Genomic DNA, 21,481 nt, shown 5'->3' on the forward strand with positions numbered 1-21,481 from the left:
GAGCTCATTGGCTTGGACAGCTCACATTGGAAATGCTCCAAGAAACAGAGGCATTATCCTATCTCTAGCAATGGTGTTCTGTATGCAGAAATACAGGAGCCCAAAGTTCCCTCTAAGCTGCGTGGCCACACAGCAAGCTATAAAAGGCCGCACAGGTGCACAGCCACAGGGGCCTGGAGAGGAGAGAGGTCGGGGGGAGGGGAGCAAGTTGGGGCGTGCAGGGCTGCCATGGGCCTCTCCCCTGGCCCCGGAGCTGCTGTCAGCAGGGAGAGGCACCGTGACCTCTCCCCCAGAGCCCTGGGGCAGCCTGCACCCCAAACTCCTCATCCCTGGCCCCACCCAGAGCCCACACCCCCAGCTGGAGCCTTCACCCCCACACCCCAACCCTCTGCCCCAGCCCTGAGCCTCCTTCTGCACCCCAAATCCCCCATCTCTGGCCCTTCCCCAGAGTCTGCACCCCCAGCCAGAGCCCTTGCCCCCCTGCACCCCAATGCCTTGCCCCAGCCCCGAGACCCCTCCCACACTCCAAACCCCTCGGCCCCAACCCCACTACACATCACCTCCTTATTGGTGCACATAACAAAATTCATTCCGCACATGGATATAAAAAATTAAAGGGAAGTTGCAGGAGCCCAGCTTGCTTTAGCCTACGCTGAGAACTCCTATTGACCTCCCCAGGAGAGGCCCATGTGCATCCAAAGGCAGAATGTGGCCCATATGGCATGAGGACCTGATCCGGCCCCCATTGGAAAGACTCATTGATTTCAATGGGAGCTGGATTGTGCCTTAAATGCGGGGAGGCTAGACTGCCTCACACCACGCCAGACACGCTGAGCCTGATCCTCCTGTCACACTGGGGAAACATTGCTGAAACCAATGGAGTCTCATTGCTGTGATAGGAGAACCGGCCCTGTGGACATGGGAGTGGGATGTTGTTAGTTAACACTCATTGGTTGAATGTTTTAACCTCCTTCCCCCAAGTAATCACAGTTGATGCAAGTGTACACAGGTTATTGTGAAAGACACTGCTCAAAAGTGGAACAAACTTGCCTTACTGGAGGCCAGTGGATAAACCCTTTTTTACAACAGAAAGGTAAAGAAATGCCAATTTCATACTTAATTTTTTTTTTTAAACCCTTTGAGCACCCTCTCTCCATGTTCTGTTACTGCTGATGCTAGCAGCCGGCCATTGTGATGCCAAAAGCATTGTTGGGTATCAAGATTCTAATCTTTTTGTTGCTGCTTTTCTCTGTTTTCACTGATTGTTAAAATCCAAGATTTCTGCTGGGGAGGATTCCTGTCTGCAGCAACTCTGAGGTGGTTAGTAACCCCACAGTTCATATGGGGCCAGGAGTATTCATTAACTCGACAGGGCTCTTCAGAAGAACTAAGTTTTAACTCTCAGGGGATGGGCTGATATTTAACTTGAAAGAAAATCATGGGAGAAGGAATAAAACATTATTTTCAAAAATACACTTCTGTGGGCCATATCCGTCAGCCCTTATTCCGACAATTGAAGTTAATGGACTGGATTCGGATCTCATTTCGCCTGATGTAAATCCAAAATGACAAGTAATCCTGTCAGAGTTACTCTGGATCTACACCAGCAAAACTGAGAGAGAATCCAATCAAAGGGGAGTTTGGAGTAAGGATTTAGCTTATTTAAACTAAACGTCTGTCCCTATTTTGTGACATGGCTGCAAGAAGTTAACATAAGTCTATGGGCCTGATTCTCCTCTCACTTTCATCCGTTTTACAGCACTGTATCTTGACTTCAGTGGAGTTCCTTTTGGTTTTTGCTCTTACTTACACCAGAATGACTAACGAGGGACACTACTGCAGTCAGTGGACGTTAGACTTGTATGCATCTGGTGTGAGATGAGAATCAGGTCCTATAACTTAAGGGCCCAGTCCGGTTCCATTAAAGTCAATGGCAAAACTTGTATTGACCTCCATGGGAGCAGGGAAGTGGGAGGGGAGGAAAAGGACAAATAATTTTAAAACTTACACTGTGGAGTCCATTCTCTGTCACGCTGTCGAGAACTCCATTGGTATAATGTATGTGTGCAAGGTCTGTCTCCTGCGTCTAGTGAATTATCAGTTTTGATGGCTGCTTTGTTGGATAACAACTACCAAGAATATCTATCTAAGCATCTTGAAATTCACCAGGCAGCCCTCAAGGCTACTCACTTGTGATCTGGCTGAAGACCATCAAGCTGGCTGCTATTGTGGAGCTGAGGAATATATCATGCTATTTTTTCCTGACATTTCTTTCCAGATGTTGTGGGCTGAAGGAGGGTCAGTGGTGACCGTTCTGAAGCTACTTTAATAAGCCTGGATTTTCATCGATGTCACCGTACGGGCTTATAATAGGTTCAGAGTTCTTTATTTAATGCCCTGACTTAATTAGTCCCCCTACAACTATGGAGTGATGCAAAGAATTAATCTATGTAACAACCCTGCTCAGCCCTCCTTTTTAAGAAACATCTCCTGAATGCCCTAATTTTGGTTTAGGATACTCTGTTTTCTCAAACTTATCTTGTAAGAATGAGGTTATAAAGAGTGAAAGTCCTCTCAGTGCAGAGGGCCTAAACAAGGCCTCTAGTTATGGGGCTAGTGGTGTTCTAAAGCTTATACAGGCCCCCTTGGGATTGGGGTAACATTCATCCCAAGAGTTAATCAGGTTTAGTGTGCAAAGGCTGGATTCTTCAGGGCTTTTTTCTGCAAAGCTTCATTAAAGTCAATTGGAGCCTTGCCTGAGTAGGGAATGCAAGTGAGTGTAAGTGAATGGAGACCTCTGACATGGTGGATTTCATGCCCGGGTGTGAAGGACTGCACAGGGCATGATTCTCATCTCATCTATGCTGGTGTAATTCCATTGACATTAGTGGAGTTACTCTGGAGTTACACCAGTGTGAGTGAGGGGGAAATCAGGCCCGTCTGTCTTTGATAGGTTTCAATTAACACTCAGTCAAGACCCTGTTGTATGCTCCTTATAAAAATAACTGTTTCATAATCAATAAAACTTGAGCCAGTATCAGTGATAGAATAAAAAAACCCAGCAAGGAGCTGCCTGGCAGATTCAGTTCAGAGGTTCTGTTTCTTCTGAAGAAGCTCATAATGCGAGAGAACAGCTGTTGTACATCAAACCATGATAATGAAAAAAATCCCAGCAGAGATCTTGGATGTTTTTAAATTTTGGACTTGTAACGATATTGGCATCTAAGCAAAAGACACTTGCAAGGCTCATTCTGGGAATTTTCTAGCATGAGCTAGATCCACCTGTGTGTATGAGCACAAAACACTTTCATGACATTTGCAATAATTTTTGACCTACCTCTCAACTGTGACAGAAAACCATAGAGATGGGAAAAGGGCCATTTGGTTGGGGGGAGAACAGTTGTCCCATCAGGGGTTGTTCCTTAAATATATTTCTTAAGTGTTTTGTTTAATTCAGCTGGAAAAGCTAAAGGAGTAAAACTGGATATCAGGGGTTAGATTTTTAAATTTAAGACTCTGTGAGGGTCTCTTGTTAAATGTTGCATTTGGCTGCTGAATTCCAACAAAAGCAACAAATAAAATGAGGCGGGTGGTGATTATTGAGGAGGGAAGGGTTGTGTGTGAATGTTCAGTGTTCAATACATTAGGAATTCAAAAGCAGAGGGAATAGTACCTGATGATGGAATAATTTATAGGCAAAGAAGTCTTTTTTGTCTTTAAACATCACAGATGTGTTCCATTTGAGAGGTATAGTATGAATTGTGATGTCCACTTATTGCACCAAACGAAGGAGCTGTTAACTGGTGTTTTGGGATATGAATGAAGAGATTTGTTCACTTAAAATACTATTTTAGCACATAAAACATGCACTATATTATGCCCATCTTGCAGTTGCACCTCCAGAGTATGTTGCTAAATAGGATCTGTCTAGGTCAGTACCTGAATAGGACTCCTCCAAGGATCACCTGAGGTTCTTCTGCAAAATTACATAGGGGAGACAAAAATCTCACCTTGGGTAGACACCAAATCCAGCTAGGGCAAGCTCGAGATGTTTTGCAACTCTCACTGCAACATGGCTGCACTGTCCTTGCAATAGAGAGGGAGAACAAGTTCCCTTCTAACTGATAGAGGAAACCAAGTCCCAGTGCTAAAGGTTCCTGCTGGAAAATATAGAATGCAGGTGAATTAACATAAAACAAAGCAAATGGGTACAAAGTGGAATGTGTGTAACCCGGGAAAACACTCTCCGAATAGAAGGCTCAGTCTGGCACTCTGGGTGATCCCCAGTACGGAGGGCTGCTTGCAAGGCACTGTGGTGTTCTTAAGTCCTCCATAAACCCTATTTTCAAGGGTTAAATGGGATTTAAATGGTACGTAGGCCCTTGCAAGTGGACCTTCTGCCCGGGGCTGGGTTTCAGTTGCTGAAAACCCAGAACCTCAGTTGTTTTCAATGGAATGCCCAATACATACAGGATCTGATGCCAGGTCACTTGTAACATACAAAACTACATTCGTGCCTAGTACAAACCCATTAAAGTCAATGGTGTTACATAGGGATGGATTTTGCCCCAGAGAATAAAATGAGCGATTGAACAAAATGATTGAAATGGCTTCTTACCATTGGCTGTTTTCAGTTCCCATAGTTGCACAAAGGTGGACAAGTGAGGGCAGGGGTGTTTTTTCTTTTGTTCCTGCCCTTCCCTCCCGTTTTTGTGTGGGGGCGGGGGGGTTTGTACCTATAGGTGGCCTTCTGTTCCTCTGATAAACCGTAATATTGGAGTCTTTAAATGACTGAGATGAAATGTTAAAGTGCAATTATAATATATTTAAAAATGTTATTTCTTCATTGCTGTTCCCAATCTCCAACCAGCAGTGCAATTAAAAAAGCACTCGAGATAGAGACAAGACTCTTCCCTTGGTTGCATCTACTGAATTGTGTGGAAGTGCATGGGTGTAATCCTGTAAACAGCCTTATCCCTGCAAATATCATGGGCCAGTATCACCAGTACACTTTGCATCACCACAGCAGCCTAAAGGAGCTAAGTGGCTGCAAACTTGGTTTAAATGGTTGTTGAAGATGGGTTTATTGCTGCTTTTAATCACTGTAATAGTACAGAGCATCCAAAGTGAGGTGGCAAATTTGGTCCCAAATCTACAAATAAACATGCATTTAATTCATATGGAAATCACCTTGATTTCTTGTATGTTACTTCCCTCTCTTTCCATGGTGTCTGTACCTTTTGACATTACTTTTAGCTTGTGGTAAAAGAACACGACCTACAAAAATGGAACAGATGCTAAAAGAACCAATAGTCCAGCTGTTCAGCGTTTGATGGTTACAAAAGAATCTGTCTGTTCTTTAGATTTTTTTTTTTCTTACAGAATATTTTTCAGCCAGTTCATTTGAAAAGTTGGATGTAATTGACTGCTCCCCACAAGCCCTGAGCACAGGAAACATTCCTGCATTTTTATCTTGGGAGATTTGTTAGTAGGAGTGGTCCGTCTGTTTTTTAAGCAGGTATCTCATTTCAGTGATTCATGAGCACTAATTTGACAATAGTTTGTTTTAGTCAATAAAACATTTCAAATGCGCCCACTGATGTAAATGGTCCCTCTTCTAACAACCTTTTGCTGTGTTTTATGTTAATCTAAATGGGGTTGTTTGTAATGTGGGGTAAATAGACTTCGTAGTCCTCCAGGTGCATGTTTTATCTGCTCAAGTATTACGTTTAAGTGGACTAGTTCCCTCTGTTCCTCTGACTTTGCCTAGAATGGACACAGCTTTACAGTTTTGATGGGATGTTTAACAGTTATTTTAAAAACTAACTTGTGCTTTTGTACAAAGAGCGAACAAGTGAGCAGGTCACTGAAGTTTAAAAAGAATAAGCCTGACTGCAGATGGCACCTCCAAATGGGGGCCCAATGGCTGCCTCGTGGGAAATCTGTTTTCACAAGAGCAAGTGGTAGTGAACCGTTGATAACGATGTGTCTTACAAGATCCTGGCTTTTACTGTCTTGTCCCAGTATGAGCCTTGGGAGGGCTTGAAGGGAGGGCGGTAAAGCCGTATACACCAATCTGACTCGTTTCACATTGATGGCTTTTGCTCTGACATGCTGTTTTCTTTCAGATGAAGAATCTCATGAACTTGCCTGGCTTTGGAAACACGTCAAGGGCAGGGTGCAAAACACACTAGTAGGACATGACCCTTAACCTTTTCTCTAAAGAGTAGCCCTATAGGTATATAAGATAAATAGAGCTTAAAACGTGGGGTTGGTTTTATTGTAAGTTTGGTTTTTGGTTTTTTTTCCTAAGTAAAAATAATGTTTGTTTTAGTGGTTGGGTGTGGGGGAGTAAAGCAGAAACAGCTTTAAGAATTTTCTGATAAGCTTTTTATAAAATGCATATTCAATTGTATAATTGTGGCACGTGGTTATAGAATGGGGTGAATGAAAGCTAATGGGGCAACTGGGCTGAACATCTGAAGAGTGAATTGCTTTCATTTGTGATGTTATCTTTGGCTGCGGTGGCCTAGAACTCAATTGATGTGTTGCCCCCCAATCTCTTGCAAAACTAACGTGCATAAACTCCCATCACTTTCAGCCAGCACAAGCCCTATGCTCCATTTAAACCCAGTTTTGATGACTTCAGTGGTGCGTAGGCTTTGTGCTAGCCCCCTGCACAGGAATGTCACCTCCTATGAAGTCTATAGAGGTAGCAATTCTTCTGGGCTACTACCTGAGATAACATCTTATTGTTGCAGTCTTTCCTCCCCTCCGTCACCTGCTATTCAGGGGAGGGGGGCTAAAGGGACCGAGGAAGGCAAAAGACATCCATCCCTATGAATATATACAAGTGTGTGTGTAGATATAAGAATGCAAAGGCTGCAAATGGCCAGATCATCGCAAGAGCTGAGTGAGTGAGGACATGCAGTGCCTAGTAATTAGGCAGGTGTGAAACTAAGGCTTGAAAGTGCATGAAAATACTCTGGGCAGCATGTATGTTTTTTAAAAAACACCACCTCTGGGAGCTAATCTCATGTTAATCGTCTCATGATGTGGGGCAGAAGGGCTACAGCCAGGCTGGCATGTTAGCATTGACAGCTGTCTAAGGAAGCACCAGGATGAGTGCTGGCCCCTTTAATGGCAGAGGAACTGCTGGCTGTCTCAGGTCTCCCCACGAAGAACAACAGTCAGGTACTAACTTACACACCAATAGCAGGAAAACTCCCCTCTTTGTAAGGCTGTCCCAAAAGGAAACTTTTGAAGGAAGGATCTAAATATAGAGTATTGGAGTTGGGGGGCATTAGTCCTTGTCCCCCGTTCCACCACTTTTGCATCAACTCTTTAAAATCCAAACTGGGCTGCGATTGGTATTTAGCGTTTTATTGGCTTTACTTTTATTTAAGGAAAAAAACCTATAAGGCCAAGAAGCTCCTGTCCCCTTTTAACAGCAGTTCTGTGTCCCAGGACACATTGCAATAGGATCTCCATTAAAAACCTAGCTCCATGTTCACACAATAAAATTCGCCCTCTCTAAGACTCCCTCAGCTTGACCCTAGAACGGATTCACAGATACTTGGGGAATTTAACTATAGACTCAACGCTGATCCATTGGGCCTTCTCCTGTTCTTCAAGGATCTATGCTTAAATAATTTCCTCTTGGAAAGGCAGCGGCAAAGGTCTTCTCGTCCTGACTCTGTCTCCCCCTGCTGGGTTCCAGGTATATTTCACCACTTTAAGAAGCTGTTCCTGAGTGAGCAAGCAGGCCGAGCCCAGGCTCTGGAGTTTGTCCGCAAGAATGTCGCCAATGCCCTCTCTATGGCTAACCTGATCATGGGTCTGTCTTCCATCCTCTGCAGCCTAAATGGGTATGTCTGGGTCTGGGGCTTCACAGAGTGGCGTGGTTTCATGGAAGGGACTGCATAATTGGCAGGGGTGGAGGGAGGGACAGGGAATCCTCATTATAATCAATGGCAAAACTTCCATTTGCTCCACTGCGGGAAGAGTCAGGGCCACTAAGGCCATGTTTACATTTGAAAAGACTACCGGGGTATGAATGGCAGAGCGCACCAAAGAGCTGCACACTAACTGCCCTATGTGGACGCTCCTGCTGCAAACCAAAAGGGACCTGGTGCATGTGAATCCAGTCGTCTTTCCAACAGGACTGTGTTAATGTGAACTAGGAACCTTTTAGTTCACACCCACCGTGTGCACAGGGGACAGCTAAAGCGTAACTCTGGTGCGCCCTGCAGTTTGCACCCCCTGAGCTGCACTGCGGTGCTGTGTAGACAAACCGTTAGCTAACTAACACCTGTGCATTTCAAAACGTGACACTTTGCCCTCGTGTGGGCGTGGCCTAAGGTGACCAAGTTGCATTCCTCCCCTGACATCTCCAAGGTGACGGCTATCAGAGCTGGCGAGGGATGGCTGTTGCCTCAAGGAATTTCTGAGCTATGTCCTGCCATGATTTACACCCTCTGCTCCCTTGTGGACTTCAGTGGAATGCCTGGACTGTAACTCAGGATAAGAATTGGCCCATGTAGCATAAAATTTCTCTGCACTGCATTATCAGTGAGCTGCTAAGGTTCCTCCTCCAGGCTAAGTAAGCAACACTGTAGGTAGGAAAGAAAAGAGGCCTGATGAGGTAACAAAGCAGCGAAGGGATTGAAGAGAGTTAAACAGGCACAGGGGAATATATTCAAGGTTGTCTTCTGCCTGTATGAGTAGGAGTTTCCATAAATTTCTGCAGGATGCCAAAAAGGCCTTTCCTTATACATTGTCATGTAAGGATACCCAGCTAAAAATATTCCCTGGACTTTATCACTTGTTAATTTATATGGTGCATCTGGAATTGAATGCCCAGTCCTGCAGCCCTACTCCAATACCGCTCCTGTTAATATCACTGTAGGGATCTGCCTCCGTTCAGACTGCTAAATCGGGGTTTGAAATCTCATCGGGGCTTGTCAAACGGAATCATTTCTGCTCATAAAATAGAATAAAAAGAAAAGAGCTGGTTGTCCCAGACTTTTGTCCTCCAGGCCAAATAGTCTTTAATAGAACAACAAATAACTCCTGGGCCATGCAGTGCTATTTCCACATGGTATGGCTTGTGTGCTGTGTTTCGTTCAGGAGGAGGAATCACAGGGAGACATTTTCCAGGAGCAAAGCCAACCTGGCAGTCTAGTGTGTAGCTGCCGCTACACAACCAGAGTTGGATGTTTGGTTACAGCTCAGTAAAAGGGCTGGTTTCTCATCAGTGTAAAGTGGGGTAGCGCCACTGACCAGCGTAAGGTTCTGTGATTGAGCCTTGGTCACATGCCAGGCTTTAGCGTGGTTATGTGACCTGGTTACAGCATGGCTGGCTCCTGGCACACTAGAGCTCTGATTGTGGAGCACATGACTCTGCTGTGGTAACACAGGTGGCTCCCTATTGCACTATTTCTGTTTGTTAAAGTGAGGGGGGAAGGGAGATGTCAAGCAATATAGCCCCAAAATTTAGGCTTGGGCATTTTTTAAACCAAAAATGTAGCCTATAAAATCAACAGAAACACTTGTTATTGGGCACTTAGCTCAAGTGGTAGCAGACTCTGCTTTCGTACCTGGAGGAGCCGAGTTCCAGCCTGGCTGGTACTGCAAAGTGCCAGGAGTTCGTGGTGTGCAGTGCAGTGAAAACGAGGAAATTACAATACAAACATTTTGATCCATGGTGCAAACAAAAATTGTGCAAGAGAGAACAGAATAGGACACCCCACTACCTAATTTGGGGATAATTCTGTAGCACCCATCACTGTAGTTTCTAAGTAGTATGAAACCACATAATTTGGGGTGTGCACCCAAAAATCCCATTTATGAATAGGGGTCTACATAAATGGTGGAGAAATTACACATTTTTCACGGGTTGGTCATGGCATAAATAGCAAATTTTGCGGATGTGTTTAGACATCAGCGTTTCTCAAACTGGAGGTCCTGACCCAAAAGGGGGTCTCAAGACTATTGTAGGGTGGGCATTAGAGCGGCAGCCACTGGCCAGGCACCCTGCTCTGAAGGTAGTGCCGCTGCCAACAGAAGCGCAGAGGTAAGGACAGCAACCTTCTGCGGTGCCACCGGCGGCAGCACTGCCTTCAGAGCTGGGTGCCCAGCCAGCAGCCACCGCTCTCCATCTGCCCACCTCTGAAGGCAGCACAGAAGGAAGGGTGGCAATACCGTCACTTTCCCCCCAATAGATTTCACACAGGAGACCAGATTTCATGGTGCATGACACGTTTTTCACAGCCATGAATTTGGTAAGGCCCTTTTTATGAATCATATCTAGGAACCTCTGCGATCATCGAATACTTGCAGGGAAATGTATTAACTCTGTTTGGATGAGAGACGCTCCCCTTTCTCCCTCAAGGTGAAGTGAACACAACAAATTAGGTAGATGGGGATGAACAAATACTCCTTGAAGGACAGGGATTCTGTTGCGTTTGGATACCATCTTGTACCCGTTCACAGCAACTAAATGGAGATCGTACTACAGCAGCCTAAGGGATGTGCCTGGTGCATAGGAATTAATAAATGCGGTGCTTATGGAAGCAGTGATGCCGTGGGTGGAGCCCCACTTCGCGGAGGCTAGCCCCCACTCCACCCTTCCCCTTGCCCCTCTCTGCAGCCAGAGCGCTGAGCCCCCCGCCCCCCAGCCAGAGGAGCCCCATGCCAGCCAGAGCCCTGAGGGCCCCCGCCCCCCAGCCAGAGGAGCCCCATGCCAGCCAGAGCCCTGAGGGCCCCCGCCCCCCAGCCAGAGGAGCCCCATGCCAGCCAGAGCCCTGAGGGCCCCCGCCCCCCAGCCAGAGGAGCCCCATGCCAGCCAGAGCCCTGAGGGCCCCCACCCCCCAGCCAGAGGAGCCCCAGGCTGGCTAGAGCCGCTGCCGCAGACCCCAAGCTGCAAAGTCAAAAGCTCTTCTCTTCTTCTTTCTTCCAGAAGACGAACCTGAGCTTTTGCAATGCCCCATGTAGCTTCAGGGGCGGCTGAGAGGCAGTATGTGTTACTCAGCTTCCTGGGTTCGTCAGTCATCTCCCTGGAGTCCAGCGAGTTACTGATAAACCCAGGAAGCTGAGTAGCACAGCCTGTCTCAGCCGCCCCAGAACCTGCATGGGGCATAATAAAAAGCAAAAATTTCCCCACCAAACCCGCAACCAGGGTCTGGCGGCTGCAGCTGCACGAGGGGAGGCTGCGCCTATTAGACCTGCCGCTCATGAGTCCTGGCTGGGCTAGATCTGACTGTCACTCGCAGAGCACAGGAAGTCGCAGCACTGTACTGCTAGTCAGCATCCGGTTACTTAGGGTTACCAAAAGGAGGAAACTCCACGGGGCCCCGGCCCCGACCCCTCCCCAACTTCGCCCCTTCCCCAAAGTCCCTGCCCCAACTCCGCCCCCTCCCCTGCTTCCCACGAACATTTGATTCACGGGAAGCCTGAAGCAGGTAAGGGGTGTGTGGGGGGAGGAGGTGCGGCCCAGTCTGGCCCCCCCCAGCGTCTCCAGCCTGGGTCGGCTTGGGCCCTGGGGTGCCGGCCCCGGGCCCGGCCCCCGGCTGAGCACCCCCGGCCCGGGCCCAGCACCACCGGTCCCCGGGCCCCCGGCCGAACACCCCCCGCCCGCCCAGCACTGCCGGGCCCCCAGCCGAGCACCCCCAGCCCGCTCAGCACCCCCCGGCCCGGCCCCCGGGCCCCTGGCTGAGCACCCCCGGCCCGCTCTGCATCGCCGGCACTTGGCCCCGCCGGCACTCGGTGCCCCCAGCCCCAGGTACCGCCGGCGCTCAGCCCCGCCGGCGCTCGGCCCTGCCGGCGCTCGGGGCCCCTGGCACCGCCGGCACCCCCAGCGCTCGGCACCCCCCGGCCCCGCCAGCGCTCGGCACCCCCGGCCCCGCCAGCGCTCGGCGCCCCCCCTGCCCCGCCGGCGCTCGGCCCCGCTGGCCTTCGGCGCCCCCGGCCCCAGGCACCGCCGGCGCTCGGCACCGCTGGCCCCCCGGCGCTCGGCCCCCCCTGGCGCTCGGCGCCCCCGGCACCGCTGGCCCCCGGCCCAGCATCGCCGGCCCCCGGCCCAGCCCCGCCAGTCCCGATTTTCCCGGACATGTCCGGCTTTCTAGGATTTCCCCCCGGACGGGGATTTGGAGCCCAAAAAGCCGGACATGTCCGGGAAAATCCGGACGTATGGTAACCCTAGGTTACTCCGCTGGCCCCATTTCTGTCCTCCTCTTACACCCGGGAGGGACAGAGGCACAACTTGACTAAAAGCGCCGGGGCCCTTGGAACGACAGTGCAGGAGATCCGTAGGTCCATTGAGGGGGACAGCAACAGGAGAGCTGGGAGGGACTTATTTTGCACTGCAAAAATGATTGCACTCTGCTGAGGCACCGTATAACACTCACCTACCAAATGTGTTTTGGTTGCTTGATCTCCCTGGGAAGCTCTTACGCACTTTAATGTGGTTTGGTCAAGGCCATGGCATCCCAGACACACTACTGACTTCCCTCCTCCTCCTCCTCTCCTGTGTGATTATCCTCTAACGAGGGAGGACTGTACCTGATTCCCTGTCAGCCCATGAGCCCCTGCCTGTGGTCAAGGTCAATGGTCACCTTCCTCCATGGTTGAGCAAGTGGCACATGTATGAGACAGGACTTTTGTCTCCCCCACATCACCGAGTGGAATTTGCTCCTCCACTGTAAATGCTGTGTCCTCTTCCGGAGAGCCTGGGTGAATAAGGCACCAAGAGGGGCAGGCCTGGCCCCTGGGGGAGCTATGGCCTTGGAGGTGGGAAAAGCAGAGGCGTAACAGAACATCTGGGAGTGAGCTCTGATTTCAGGCTCCTGCACTGATGCAGAGCCATGCACATTCCAGCTTCACAGGGTGTCTCCCAGCAACCCTGAAGATTAATGCTCTTGTTGCTTGTTAAAAACCTCAGAACCTGACGTAGCTATGGAGACACTAATGTCCTTCCCTTGCTCTTTTTCTCTAGGCAATACCATTGTGCTTGCTGGCTGCTCCTGATTGGATTCCTGCTTGACCTAGCGGATGGAGCGGTTGCTAGGCAACTGAATGCTTGCTCAGCCCTGGGTGAGTTCCATCTTGTCGTCCTCTAGAAGCTCAAAATACCAGGCCTGTTGCTCAGGCTGTGAGACAGGCAGTGTCAATCCACTTAATGAACAAACCAGACATAATAGGTCCACTCATCCCTGATGGGCAGGATAAATTGCACCCTAGGGATAAAATTGGCCCACGGGCTGTATTGCTACCCCACCACTGCACTTGTTGCAAATTGAAACACCCAAGTTCAATAGCCATTAAACGTCATGCCTCTCCTGGGAGCCAGTCAACAGCAGCAGTTTTCTCCAGTAGTTCTCGTGAATGATGGCATTGCAGACAGGCTGCTAGGAAGCGCTAAAACAACCATATCAGTTTGACCTGTAGATATGAAAAACACAGGTGGGGAGCAAATTCGGTGTGTGGGGCGGAAATAACATAGGCCTCGACCCTTGCCTCTGGACAGAGAGAGGAAACATACTGCATCCCTGTCCAGAGGCTGTGGAATGGAGGCCTCTGCTGCAGTGTTCCCCTTGATGCCACTTCCAGTGGGGATCCACATATGTGGATGGGTGCTCTCCATTCATCTTCCACCATCAGATTAACTGCAAAGAGCCCTTGCTTCTGGCTTGGCCCAAGATCTATGTGAAACTCTGGGAGTGGTGAATTTTGCCGATGGGTGAGTTTAAAACCCTTCTAATTCTGCAGGGAGGCAACTTCCCTGGATAACCGATACATGATCTGGTGGGGAAACTGAGAGAAACCTCCCTTAGGCCTTGGCTACACTTACCAGCTAGTTCGACGGCTGGAAATCGAAGTTCTGGGTTCGACTTATCGCGTCTAGTCTGGACGCGATAAGTCGAACCCGGAAGTGCTTGCCGTCGACTGCGGTACTCCAGCTCGGCGAGAGGAGTACTGCGGAGTCGACGGGGGAGCCTGCCTGCCGCGTGTGGACCAAGGTAAGTTCGAACTAAGGTACTTCGACTTCAGCTACGTTATTCACGTAGCTGAAGTTGCGTACCTTAGTTCGAATTAGGGGGGGTAGTGTAGACCAAGCCTTAGTTTTCTATTGCCACCTGTTTTTTTTCCCACCCAACTATTTGGGCCATAATATTGATTGCTATACATCAGCTCATGCAGCATGCTAGTGGGATAGTCTGCTTGGAGGCAGAGAGAAATTGTATATTAGATCCAAATTTCCAGTGCAGTCTGGCTTCATCTGTTGTCATCCTTCAGACCAGAGCAGTTCTGGTGTGGTGTGGTTCTAGGTTTTCCAGACCTGCTGTACCACAGGAATATGTGAATACAGAATCAGCTTTGCAAGGGCAGAGGGCTAAATACAATATTCAAAAGAGAAGTTCATGAGATGGACAGGGATCTGGGGCCCAGTGCTACATTTTTAGCCCACCCAAAGCCTCCACTACAGTCACTGGGGTCAGATTCACCATTGCCCTGCACTTGGGGGAGTCATCTACACAAGTGCAAAGTGAGTATAAACTCCCTCCCCCAAATCCGAATGGTGGCATTTCACACCTGTGTTGGACAGGTGTGAACGATTGCCCCAGGCCCAGAGCAACACCAAATGGGCCTTGGGAGTGCAAGGACTATACATCCAGGCCCCTGGACATTCCCGGGTTGTTTCTCTGTGATCGACTCTCTGTGCCCCATGTAGGATTGTTCCTGTGCATGTAGCCAGGGTAAGTCCATGTTTGGGACTGGAGCAGTTTGCTTAGAGTTGAGCTGGGACGCTGCCTCCATCTGAGCAACTCGGTCTCTGGCCCTGCTGGCTCACTGTCTTCATAGGAAAAAGGAGTTGTGGTGCTCTCCAGTGTCGCAGGCGGTTCTGGGTACATGTCGTCAGGCCCCTCCCCCCTCGTCACAGCAACGGCAGACAATAGATTCGCGCCTTTTTACCTGGGTTACCTGTGCAGACAACATACCACGGCAAGCATGGAGCCCGCTCAGCTCAGCTGAGCTCACCGTCACCATATGTCCTCTGGGTGCTGGCAGACGTGGGACTGCATTGCTACACAGCAGCAGCTGCTAACTGCCTTTTGGCGGTAGACGATGTAGCATGAGTGATAGTCGTGACTCTAGATCAGGTGCGCTTGGTTTATAAGCAGCATTTTTCTAACTGGCAGCCCTGCAAGGTGCCCTTGGGAGCAGGAGTCAAGGTAGGTTGTACCATAAGGCTCGGGGAGTTAACGGTTCTGACGGTACGCAGGCCAGAACCGACTCTTGCTCCCTCTGCTGTAGCTTGGCTCTCCAGAGCCAATGGGAATAAAAACAACTACATTGATTTTAGTCAGTGAAGTTGGCAGATGAGGCTCTGATACACCCAGGGAGCATAGAAGAAGGGGCCAATTTTAAAAGAAAGGGTCTTCAGGGAAAATGAAGACAGAGTCCTAAAAACAGAGCTTGAACTCAGCTTGAACTCTTCTCTTGTAGACAGTAACTCTTTGGGGCTGGGTTTAATTGTCTAGTGCAGTAAAAGTATTTTGTGTCTTACAAAACAAGTAATTGCTACTAATAATAGTTTGGGCCCCCAAGACGAGACGAGTGAAGTAAAAGTAACTGCTCAGTGGGAGTAGAGGGTCCAGAGGTTTAAACTTACAATAACAAAACCTAGACCTCTGTCTTAATACTCTTTTGGGGGAGGAAAGCAGGAACATAGGAAGACACCATACCAGCTCAGACCCCTGGTCCATCTAGTCCTGTATTCTGCCTCTGACATGCCCAGCCCCAGAACCAGATGCCACAGGAAGGTGCATGAACCCCCTTGGCTGGCAGATGTGGGCTAATTGAACTCCCGTGCGAATGTCTTGTTCTAACCCTATATAATTGGAAATCAGGTTAAGCCCTGCAGCATCAAGTTTTATATCTCCCCCTGCCAAAATTTCTTTTGTTAGCATTAGTCATTGTAGTGCTGAATATTCTTGTTCTCGATCCTTCGTTGAATCTTACCAACTTCTTGGCCTCAACAACATCCTGGCAATGAGGTCCACAGGCTCTCTCTGGAAATGAGGCCCACTGTATATAGGATTTTCTTTTATCAGTTTTGAATTTGTCACATTTCAATGTCATTGAATGGTCCCTTGTTCTGGTGTTATGAAAGAGAGCTTCTGTTCTTGCTCTTCATTACCTTCTCCAGACCAATTCCTCTTCCTCCTTTCCTGCAGCACCTCCTGTCTCCCATAACTCTAGACCCTGCTGGTGCTATTTATGCTCTGTCCTTCCCCATTGACTCAAACCCATCTTGTGGTGGCACCAATTCTGGTGTCTCATGCTCTGGGTGTGGTGTACTTCTGACTGTACTGTGCACCGTGACACTTGCACAAGTCAATGGGGGCCTCCACTGGAATCTTGGCAAGTACAGGACGTGGGGGAAGCAGAGCACTGCCTTTCTCTTAGCCAGTACTTGGTTAGTGCTGGCTCTGTCCAACTGTCTGAATTGGCAGGATTAATTATAAATGGTGACTGCCTCCAGTACCTGGTAATCTCTGGAGTGTGGTGCTCTAGCTTGTCTTCAGGTGGGGCGGGTTTGTTCCAGGGCAGGAAAACAGGTTATGCCCTTGACAGTCCTCAGCTGGAGTATGCAGGAAAGTTCTTAAGCCAAAGGGCACCTACTCTTCATAGATTAATAGACTCCAAGACCAGACAGACCATTGTGATCATCTGGTCTGACCTCCGGTATTACACAGGTTAGAAAAGTTACCTAAAATTAATTCCGACAGCAGATATTTTAGAAAAACGCCCACTCTTGATTTTAAAATGGTCAGCGATGGAGAATCCACCACAATCCTTGGTAAATTGTTGCAGTGATTAATTACCCTCACTGTTAAAATTTTACACCTAATATCCAGCCTGAATTGTCTAGCTTCAACTTCCAGCCACTGAATCGTTTAGCCCTCTCTCTGCTAGATTGAAAAACCCATTATTAAATATTTGTTCCCTGTGTAGGTACTTACAGACTTGATCAAGTCACCCCTTAACCTTCTGTTTGTTAAACTAAATAGATAGATCTTCTTGAGTCTGTCACTAACAGGCAGGTTTTCTAATCCTTTAATCATTCTTGTTGCTCTTCTTTGAACCCTCTCCAATTTATCAACATCCTCTTTGAATTGTGGGAACCAGATCTGCACCCAGGATGCCAGCAACGGTCACATGAGTGCCAAATGCAGAGGTAAAATAACCTCTCTAGTCCTACTCCAGAATCCCCTGTTCATTACTCCTGGGGGAGTTCTGCGCCACTGCGCGTGTGCATAATTTATGTCCCCTGCAGATTTCTTTGCTTCCCCACAGAAAAATGACTTTCTGATGAGGAAGCAAAGGGAAACCACAAGAGCGGTCTACGATCCTCCCCAGCAGTATGTTTCGGGAAGCTGGCAGAGAGGTAAATCACTGTGGGGCGGGGGACAGGACTGCGGAAGACCTGGCTGGTAGCTCCCACTCTGTGCTGGGCTCAGCTGCTAGTTCCGGCTGGGCTGGGGAGGACGGGACTTCCTCTTCCCCTGCACGACATCCCGGGCCGTGTCAGACCCACCCCCAGATTTCTCCCCTGGCTGTAGGAAGCTCTGCAAACTGGCCTCCCTCTCCCTGCCCCCCCCCCCCCCCCACGCTTCCTGCACCCATCACTCCTTAGCTGCAGGGGAAGAGATCACTGTACAAGGAGCTGCTCCCCCATCCCCCCTAGCCCCCCCTGTATCCAGACCCCCTCATACCAGACCCTCCTGCTGAGCCTCAACCCCCACACACTCACCCAGAACCCCCCCCCCCCCGACGAGTCCCACTCCTGCACCTAAACCTCCCCAACGAGCCACCCACATCCGGATCCCCACCCTACTGAGCCCCAACCAGCTGCACGTGGATCCCCACCACACTGAGCCCCATTCCCCCAGCATCTGGACTCTCCCACTGAGCTCCCCACACCCAGACCCCCCTGCCAAGCCTCAACCACCTTCACCTGGATCCCCCTGCAGAGTCCCATTACTGTTGCACCCAAAAAAAACCAACAAGCCACTGTGCATCCAGATCCCCCTCGCGCCCAGATTGCCCCACACAGAACCCTCTCCACCCACACCTGGATCCCCCCGCACTAGGCCCCTCCACACTTGGATCCTGCCTGCCCACACCTGGGGCACCTGGCACGGAGGGGCAGGGCCCTGTCCTTGCGCTGTGTCAGGGCTGGGTGCAGCCTCAGTGCTGAGTCCGTGTCCTGGGGAGAGCTGCACAGTGATCTCCCACCCCGTGCAGCCAGTGGCCTGTACTCCCCACTGCCATGCCGGAGCCTCCATATTTATTTGACAAATCAAATTTGCAGAATGTTAAAATACCGTGCACAGAATTTTTAATTTTGTGATGCAGAATGCCCTCAGAAGTAATAAAGTTCATGCATCCAAGGATCACATTAGCTCTTTTGGGCAGAGTGTCACACTGGGAGCTCATGGTCAGCTGATTATCCCCCATGACCCCCACTGCTTCCCAGGATAGAGTCCCCCATCCTGTAAGTATGGCCCACATTCATTGTTCCTAGATGGATACATTTAGCCATATTAAAATGCATATTGTTTGCTTGCGCCCAGTTTACCAAGCGATCCAGATCACTCTGTATCAATGACCTGTCTTCATTATTTCCCATTCCTCCAATTTTGTGTCCTCTGCCAACATGATTAGTGATTATTGTCTGTTTGCCTCCAGGTCACTGATAAAAACGTGAACCAGCGTAGGGCCAAGAGTCAGAGCCCATTCCAGACCCATCGGCTCAATGATCCCCTGTTTACAATTACACGCTGAGATCTATCAGTTAGGCAGCTTTTAATGCATGTAACACGCAGTACCGTGTTCAGTGCCTTGCAGAAGTCTATGTATATTAAGTCACTGTTGCCTTTGGCAACCAAACTTGTAATCTCATCAAAAAAAGAGATTGTTAGTTTGACAGGATCTACTTTCCATTTACCCATGTTGGTTGGCATTGATTATATTACCCTCCTATAGGAATATAGGCTCACATTAGATCCCAGTAAACTATGGTTTTAAACTGAGTGTGGATTTTAATATGAGTGATAGGCCCGAGACCAAAAAAAAAAAAGAAATCATGAGAACGAAGGATTGCTTGTGTTAGACTTGTATTGAGCCTGGAAGTACCAGAGTTTTCTTATTTAAGATTTGGGATAAGCAACAGAAATAAAGTGAATGTGTTAATTGGATCCCAGGCATAGTAAATAATTGGTTAGAAATGCTTAGACCAGTAGCTAGGGAAAAACATGACAAAGTGATATAAACTTCTTCAGCTGACTTTAGCTAAGGTCCAGTAATTAGCAATGACCTCACTTGTGTATTAGTGTATAAAAAGCAAGGGTTTCTAAGGGTTCCTTGTTCCTCTCTGGAGTCACGCCTTCATGGGAAGGTGTCTCCTCGGCCTGATCTGGTTGTGTTTTGGCCAGTGCTTATCACTGTATCGTTGCTGGATATTGAATGGGGGTGTATCTGTTTACATTTGTATTTTGGATGTAACCAACACCAAGTGGCCTTTGGGACTGATAAAAGAATGCTTGTCTGGCAGCTGAGTCCTGGCAAACCGCAATAAACTTACTAAGAAAATAATTTCCAGCACCACTTTTAATTCTGTATTAATTGAGTCCTGTATTAGCTGCTCCGTGATCAGACTGACAGGCCTGTAATTACCTGGGTCAAACCATTTACCCTTTCTAAATATCGGCACAACACCAGCTTTCTTCTGGAACTTCTCCAGCATTCCAGCACTGATTGAAAATTAACAGTACTGGTCCAGCGAGCACCTCAGCCAGCTCTTCGAAGGCTGTTGTGTGTGGGGAGGGGAGGGAGCGGTGGTGATCCTTGGTGCCGTTTCACGCTGGTAGTTGCCTGGAGGGAGAGAAAATCTTGTGTCTCACTGTGCACTGAATGTGAAACAAGCCAAGTTCAGTGCTCAGCTAAGGCCGTGAGGGAAGGGCTGGGGAAAGGTGAGGAGGAGCAGTATGGCTCATTCGAGGGGAAAGGAGAGCTCTCGAAGTTGAGAAACTCATCCACTTTGCAAACTGAACTTCTCATGCCCTGGGCAATACCAGGCCCTGAATGCCTAACTCAGTTCCTTCTTCATCAGGTAGAACTTGATCATGGATGGGTCAGAAATACAGTTGAACCCTTTGCCAAGAGGCTCCATCTCCTCTCCCTATCCTCCAGGCTCAGTAGTCTCCTCTTTGGCAGATGGAGGTCCTAAGGAGGCAGTAGGGCAGATCTCTCTGGAGGTGAAAGGAGTTGCACCAGAAAGTGGGAGCCATTTAAAATGTGCCTCGCTGACTGTTCCAAGTGGTTTGTAAAATTAAAGGTCAAAACTAGACTCTTCCCATCTGCCAAAGCTGGAACATCTTCCCCGCCATCGCCTGCCTCGCTGGAGCCCAAGCCAGAGAGTAACGTCCCTTACTTAGCTCTTCCAGTGCTTCGTTATTAGGGTGACCAGACAGCAAGTGTGAAACATTGGGACGGGGTGAGGGGTAATAGACAAAGCCCCAAATATCGAGACTGCCCCTATAAAATTGGGACATCTGGTCACCGTATTTGTTATCTTCATGGTTACACAATTGGGCCTGATTTCCACTTGAGTGTGACTAGCTTCTGCTTCCAGCTCTTAGCTCTTATTCTGCCTTGGATGGGCTGAAGAGCCCCCTGCTGTCAGAAATCTCCCTCTAGACACTTATGGGTCATGAGCAAGGCATGGATGTAGTTCCTTTAGTCTCTGGAAGGGACATGCTGTGCTGGTAGTGACGGTGCTAGTCGTGTCCAGCCCATGGAGTTCCCTAGTGGGTGATGCCAGACTCCCCCCAAGAGCACTGCTGGGCTTGGGAAATCCATCTGCCCCTTCCTGCCATTTGGGGTGCTGGGATCAGGTTGCGTGGTTGCTGAGCAGCTGCTCTCACTCCCGGCAGGTGCCAAGTTGGATGACTTCGCTGACTTCACTTCATTCGGTCTGGCCACAGCTCTGCTTCTGCAGGCTCACGGGATCCTGGATGGCTTGCTGGCTATCGTCTATGTGCTCGCAGTCTTTTCCCGCTTGTGCTTCTTCTCGAGTGGTAAGTGCGTGGTCTCCCTTTCTCTGCGTGGGTCTGGAGCATGGCTACAGCCAGTAAGAAGGAGGGTAAGTAGGGCGTAGTATGGCTGAAAGTCCATCACCTTCTAGTTGTAGGAGTTTATTCAAGGTTCTGCTCTAGTCTCTGCTACCATGGGCTGGGCAGCACCTCCTGCTGGGAGGAAATGGAATCAGACAAGTGCTGGTCCTGCTTTTTCAACTCCTGTAGCTGAGAAGCAGCCATGCCCTGTGAGTTTTTAAACAGCACAGACTCATTGGTTCTGTTTCCTATCCACTGCTGCAAGTGATGGCACCTGTGTGTGTGCCAGTGCTTGGAGG

General features: G+C 49.0%; 1 protein-coding gene across 6 annotated transcripts in view; it reads left to right on the forward strand.

The window, feature by feature from the left end:
• The window catches only part of TMEM269 (transmembrane protein 269), a 39,587-nt gene that overhangs the window by 10,941 nt on the left and 7,165 nt on the right, over positions 1 to 21,481 (forward strand). For 2 of the 6 annotated variants that reach the window (XM_054008880.1, XM_054008879.1), the window contains exons 3-5: positions 7,721 to 7,868; positions 12,995 to 13,092; positions 21,003 to 21,146. In XM_054008880.1, coding sequence (XP_053864855.1) covers positions 7,721 to 7,868; positions 12,995 to 13,092; positions 21,003 to 21,146 — 390 coding nt within the window. Of the gene's footprint in view, positions 1 to 1,118; positions 5,519 to 6,128; positions 6,239 to 7,720; positions 7,869 to 12,994; positions 13,093 to 21,002; positions 21,147 to 21,481 lie in introns of those variants that run through there. The other 4 variants (XM_054008882.1, XM_054008884.1, XM_054008881.1 and 1 more) reach the window with 4 other exon arrangements.

Source organism: Malaclemys terrapin, chromosome 19 (assembly GCF_027887155.1).
Source record: "Malaclemys terrapin pileata isolate rMalTer1 chromosome 19, rMalTer1.hap1, whole genome shotgun sequence".
Classification (NCBI taxonomy): Eukaryota; Metazoa; Chordata; order Testudines; family Emydidae; genus Malaclemys; species Malaclemys terrapin.